Source organism: Macadamia integrifolia, unplaced genomic scaffold (genome assembly GCF_013358625.1).
Source record: "Macadamia integrifolia cultivar HAES 741 unplaced genomic scaffold, SCU_Mint_v3 scaffold2942, whole genome shotgun sequence".
Lineage (NCBI taxonomy): Eukaryota > Viridiplantae > Streptophyta > Magnoliopsida > Proteales > Proteaceae > Macadamia > Macadamia integrifolia.
Window position 1 is genome coordinate 2,944 of NW_024869077.1, and position 6,017 is coordinate 8,960.

The following is a 6,017-nucleotide window of genomic DNA, read 5'->3' on the forward strand; positions in this document are numbered from 1 at the left end:
GTTTAATCCAGGAGGTATTGGTGCAGCACCTTGACAGGCAGGACAACGGTCCCGCTACCCTATTTGCGGGCCGTGGGGGTTGCAAGGGGGCAGAAGGCCCCCCTCCTGGCCCCCTGCTGGTGTAGCCCCAGCTCGAATTTTTTATTTGAAGGCAATTGTGTATTTTTCAGATTAAAGTTTTTTCACTATATATTTGTAGCGAAGATTTTTTTCTCTGTAATGCAAGCAATATTGAGAGGTGTGAGGGACGAGAACTATCACTCTATTCTCCATTGATAATGAAGTAGAATCTCATCTCACCGAGGACGTAAGCAATATTGTCGAACCTCATAAATCTGTGTGCATTGCTTGTTCTTGTTTTGTCGGTTGAAATAAACTTATAGGTCTAGTAGAATAGATGTTGGGTGTGATTCTTAGACCTCAAATTATATCATATGCAAGCTAATTGGACAAATTAATTCAAACATTTGATTGGAGATTAGAGTATAAGATATTTGTGAGGTTTTAAATTCGGGGCCTTAATTCAATCGCATGTCTTGTATAACAAAATTTCCCTCTCATTCTTCGTTAGTCCATAATTGTTTGAAGATACACACTTTTTCTTCTTCCCTTTTTTTAACCGATGATCTACTCTAATGCTTGAAAAAATAGGCATAAATTCAAACTTAGCATGCAAATACGGAATGATAGGCTGATATAACTTATCATATGGTAGATAATGCCACTTGATCACTTAGTTTTACCAAGTTCCACCTGCTTTATCGTAATAAACTTTATTATTTTTTATTTTATCCTTACAAAAAGTTTTCTACTCTTACAAAAAATAAAATTTTTAACATTTTGTACCTCTATTTGTGCATTGTGCCATGTCGAAGGAGGACATGGCTATTTTGATGGTTGGATATGCAAAAAAATGTTTTGTATAAACCATAAACCGAACTTTATTATTAAATTCAATCAAACACCCCTTCATGTTTTTTTGTTTTTGTTTTTTTTTATAAAGAAACACCCTCTCATGTACATTTTAGTCGTCTATGTATTAACATACATGGAATGCACCTTCTCATAGTTCTATATTTTCTTGTCACTTTGTTAAAACTTGAAATGTGAATAGAGAATTTTCGCTTCTAATTTGCATATGATACATACTTATCTGTCCACGCGATATAAAATATTTCGTCTTTTTTTTTTTTTGTGTAGGGTGAAAGGAGGATGTTGGTGGGGATATTTATTCGGGTACTCATTTTATTGATTAAGTGCTGAAAGATTGTTTTGTCCTATATTGTTGACGACATTTTTCATACAGAAAAGATTTTTTTTTTTTTAATAAGGGTTATCATTTAAATTAAAAAAATAACCAATCATATATCATCCTCTCATTTTCACTAATATTTACCTAAAAAAACATACTAATTAAAATTCCAACTGTCATACTAATTTTCAGGTCCCATATTTGACCGTAGAGGGATCCGTATTTTGGCTTAACCAAATTTATGAACCTTCTGTATCTCTTGATGCTCACCAACCTTTTCTGACCTTTTAGAGTATTTGTGACACATCCCCATTTTTACCTTCCATTGATTTGGACTCGTGAGCTATGTTCACATCACGGCATCCCAAGGACCTACGCCACCTCCCACACACCAACCCCCAACCACATTTCCTGATTTGATTCACGTTCACCCAATATCACTCTATTATAAGGGTGACAATTACGGATGAAAATCCTCTATTTTTTTCATCCTTGTTTTTTCTTGTTTTGCTACCTGCAGAACACGACACGTGGACAATTTTAACATCAACGGTCAATATTGGGTGAGGATTATTACATCCGATGCGTTGGTCTTAAAGTTATCCACATGTCGTGTTATGGAGGTAGCAAAACAAGGAAAAATAAAGATGAGAAAAACAAAGGATTTTTTTCCGTCAATTACAGGCTTGCCTGGCTGGTTCAATAAGCTTGAATCGGTCCGATCCAATTTATTGGTTGTTATCTTATTGGAATCAAATTTTTTTTAATATACAAAAGGAAGCTGACTGATTACTAGTCCAACATATTTACATCGATGTTTAAAATCGATTATAGCATGCTTAGAGATAAATGTGTCATTGAACATTGATATCTAACTAACCATTTTTAAATGGGACCATACCTAACATATGAGGATCAGTTATTAAAATGGACCAATCACAGTACAAGATCAGAAGGCCCTAAAATAGGAAAACTCGATTAGGCTCGATCAAAACCGGACCGATCAGACCAATTGACACCTCTTGACTGGTAATTCCAGAGAAAAACTAGGGGTAGTACCGGAATAAAAAATCGCAGGCCAACGACAAATGTGGGTCCCACACTCCCACCGATCCATCCCGAGTCCGCCGGATCGTTAGACCATTTCATCTATAAAACTCCTTCCCTCCTTTCTCTCTTCGCCAACTCACTCCCTCCGTTCTCCTCTCTCTCTCTTCTTTACCAGAAGCTCCGGATCTATTCTTTCCTCTGCTTCGACACGATGGTTCAGGTTGATCTCATCCCAGAGAAGACCTCATCAGGTCGTGAATACAAAGTGAAGGATATGTCTCAGGCCGATTTCGGTCGCCTCGAGATCGAGCTCGCCGAAGTCGAGATGCCTGGTTTGATGTCTTGCAGAACCGAATTCGGCGCTTCACAACCCTTCAAAGGAGCTAGAATCACTGGCTCTCTTCACATGACCATTCAAACTGCCGTTCTCATCGAAACCCTAACTGCTCTAGGCGCTGAGGTTCGTTGGTGCTCCTGCAACATCTTCTCTACGCAGGATCATGCCGCTGCCGCCATCGCTCGTGATAGTGCTGCTGTTTTTGCGTGGAAGGGTGAGACCCTTCAGGAGTACTGGTGGTGTACTGAAAGGGCTCTTGATTGGGGTCCTAATGGTGGTCCGGATCTCATTGTTGATGATGGTGGTGATGCCACTTTGCTGATCCATGAGGGAGTAAAGGCTGAGGAGGAGTTTGAGAAGACCGGGAAGGTGCCAGATCCGGAATCGACTGATAACGCTGAGTTTCAGATCGTGCTTGGGATTATTAGGGATGGGTTGAAGACTGATCCTATGAAGTATCGCAAGATGAAGGCGACTTTGGTTGGTGTTTCTGAGGAGACCACTACTGGTGTGAAGAGACTCTACCAAATGCAGGCTAACGGCTCATTGCTCTTCCCCGCCATCAATGTCAACGACTCTGTTACCAAGAGCAAGGTACTTTTTTGTTCTTTTAAATCTCAATTATCAGGTCAATTGTTTTCGAATTCTGTATTTACGATCCAGATCTACAATGTTGCTTCCGACCTAAGGTTTATACAATCTGTTTCGTCTTTCTTTCCCTTTCTGCACATTTTGAAATGTTCAATTAATGGTGGTCCTACATTTGAAGTACAGCAGCAACTCAGAATTCACTTTCATGTCGTTTTGTGTTGATTGTATAACCTTGCAGGAAAAATAATTTGTTGCTTGATTTTCATGTCCACAACTTTTGGCTTCATTGTTTATGCTGTGATCTGATTTGAAATTGTCATGTGCGGCTTTTTAATTCATTTAATTTTCTATGGACATGTTTCAGATTCAAGTTTCACAATGCTCTCTATTTCTAAATTCAGATATTCTTTTGGAATCTCCGAAATTTTCACGTGTAGTTTCTGAAACCTGGATTTAGTTTCCTACATCCAGATATGTAGAGTTTTGCTTTTTTGGAAGTTTCACAAATTTCGTTTTTATTAGCCTCCTTCGTTCTCTTTTCCTTCATTTTGGATCTGTGGTTGCTGGTCTTCCTATTGAGCAGGGTCTCAAAGGATAGGGAATTGGATCTGCAAATCACCCGTTTTAAATTTGAATCAGATCCCAATTCTTGATGATTTGATACGGCCGTTTCCTGGAGAGAAACACAGGAATCGTTGGAATCTTCCTCAGTCTGGCCAATTCGGGCTTTTTTAGACTGATTCCAGCAGTCCCAATTCCATGTTTTAAAACCCTGCTGTGAAGTGATCTTCATCTTGTTGGTCTCATTGTTTCTGAAGTCTAAATATTGCTGGAAAAAAAAAAAATTAATTCAGCCATCAGCTGAATTGCGAAAGTAGATAAATGGTTTAATTTTAGATTATCTGAGATCTAGCTTTGACTCTGCCAGGAATTTGATTTTGAGAAGTTTGGGTCCCCTACACTGAGTTGTATCATTCTTGCTTGTCTGTCTACATGTGTAGTCCTCACTCTCGCCACTTTTTTTCTCCTTTTGGTTCACAATTCTAATCAAGAACTGATTTCTTTTTAATTGGTCAGGGTTTTTAATTTTTTGCACTTGGATTCTCTAATTTTAATAATATAATAATATATACGATTTTCTTGCTTTGAGATCATGAGCTCAATTTTGGTTGAGTTTTTCTGCAAGTCTGAAACAAATATTTTAGTTTTCTGCTCTAAACGTTGTCTTTTGTCTTCGTGACAGTTTGACAACCTCTATGGATGCCGCCACTCCCTCCCTGATGGCTTGATGAGGGCCACTGATGTCATGATTGCCGGCAAGGTTGCTGTTGTCTGTGGTTATGGAGATGTTGGCAAGGGCTGTGCTGCTGCCCTCAAGCAGGCAGGTGCCCGTGTCATTGTAACTGAGATCGACCCTATCTGTGCCCTTCAGGCTTTGATGGAAGGTATCCAGGTCCTGACCCTTGAAGATGTTCTATCAGTAGCTGACATCTTTGTTACCACTACTGGTAACAAGGACATTATCATGGTTGACCACATGAGGAAGATGAAGAACAATGCCATTGTCTGCAACATTGGTCACTTCGACAATGAAATCGACATGCTCGGTCTGGAGACATTCCCTGGTGTGAAGAGGATCACAATCAAGCCCCAGACAGACAGGTGGGTCTTCCCAGACACCAATTCAGGCGTCATCATCTTGGCTGAGGGGCGTCTGATGAACCTTGGATGTGCCACTGGCCACCCAAGCTTTGTGATGTCTTGCTCATTTACCAACCAGGTGATTGCTCAGCTGGAGCTCTGGAAGGAAAAGGGCACTGGCAAGTATGAGAAGAAGGTGTACGTGCTACCCAAGCACCTTGATGAGAAGGTCGCAGCACTTCACCTTGGAAAACTCGGGGCCCATCTCACCAAGCTTTCTCCTGACCAGGCTGAGTACATTAGTGTGCCTGTTGAGGGTCCATACAAGCCTCCTCACTATAGGTACTGAGATCTGGAGAGAGATTCAAAGATTCAAAGCCTTGATTATTTTGGTTTATTTTTTCCCCATTAAATATTTATAGTTTGTCAAACTAGTTTTGTAATGGCTGGAGATGGAAGAGGGGAGGGGAGGGGAGAGGTGTGAATTGGTCTCTGTTAGAATAGTTAACAAGAAGACCTTGGGTTTTGAATAAGGGTGAGATGGTTGTGGGTTTGTTTGGATGGATATTAAGAGAATGAAAAGCTGCGTTTCAGTACGCATCTGTCTTTGGCTTTAGCTTGAGCTTCTATCTTCTTTTCTATTTTTTTGCCTTGATTCTTTTTGTTTCTTAATTTTGTGGAAAATGAGGGAAAGCCACCTTGAGGAAACCAGTCACAAAAGTATGCAACATTGCTAGAAGTAATCCAACTTCAGGAAATCACATCTAAAGAAGATCTGTTGTCCATTGGAAGATTGATAACATTGTAATTACACAGCAATCTCCACAACCACAAGCAAGTTCATAGCATATGGGCCTTCTGCTGAAAGTCTGGAATCAGGCATTCATGAGGGACAAAAGAAGCAGGCCCTGCTGCTGAGATGATTGAACCCTCACCGCAGCATCTGAATTTCCTTCCGTGGTTTTCTTATCTGGTATCTGTCTCATCGTTCATGATGCAGTAACGCTTTGACCCGTTCATACCGTGGACATGAGATTCCATTCTAGTTTCTCAAACTCTCTTAGATATGGTTTTCCAGATGGGCTTATAATCTGTTCTGAGCATGGTTTTCCAGAGATGGATACCGATCCGGATCGATTGGAGAGG

At 40.2% G+C, this 6,017-nt stretch overlaps 1 protein-coding gene across 1 annotated transcript; it reads left to right on the plus strand.

Moving 5' to 3' along the window:
- The first annotated feature begins 2,427 nt into the window (after positions 1-2,427).
- On the plus strand, positions 2,428-5,487 carry LOC122067505 (adenosylhomocysteinase-like). Its single transcript, XM_042631348.1, has 2 exons — positions 2,428-3,233; positions 4,474-5,487. Exons 1-2 carry the CDS (start codon positions 2,514-2,516, stop codon positions 5,218-5,220), a joined length of 1,467 nt encoding a protein of 488 aa, XP_042487282.1. The 5' UTR covers positions 2,428-2,513; the 3' UTR covers positions 5,221-5,487.
- The last annotated feature ends 530 nt before the right edge of the window (positions 5,488-6,017 follow it).

Coding starts and splice junctions, on each gene's coding strand:
- LOC122067505 (XM_042631348.1), top strand. CDS start 2,514: ATGGTTCAGGTTGATCTCATCCCAGAGAAGACCTCATCAGGTCGTGAA. Junction 3,234..4,473: donor ACTCTGTTACCAAGAGCAAG/GTACTTTTTTGT, acceptor TCTTCGTGACAG/TTTGACAACCTCTATGGATG.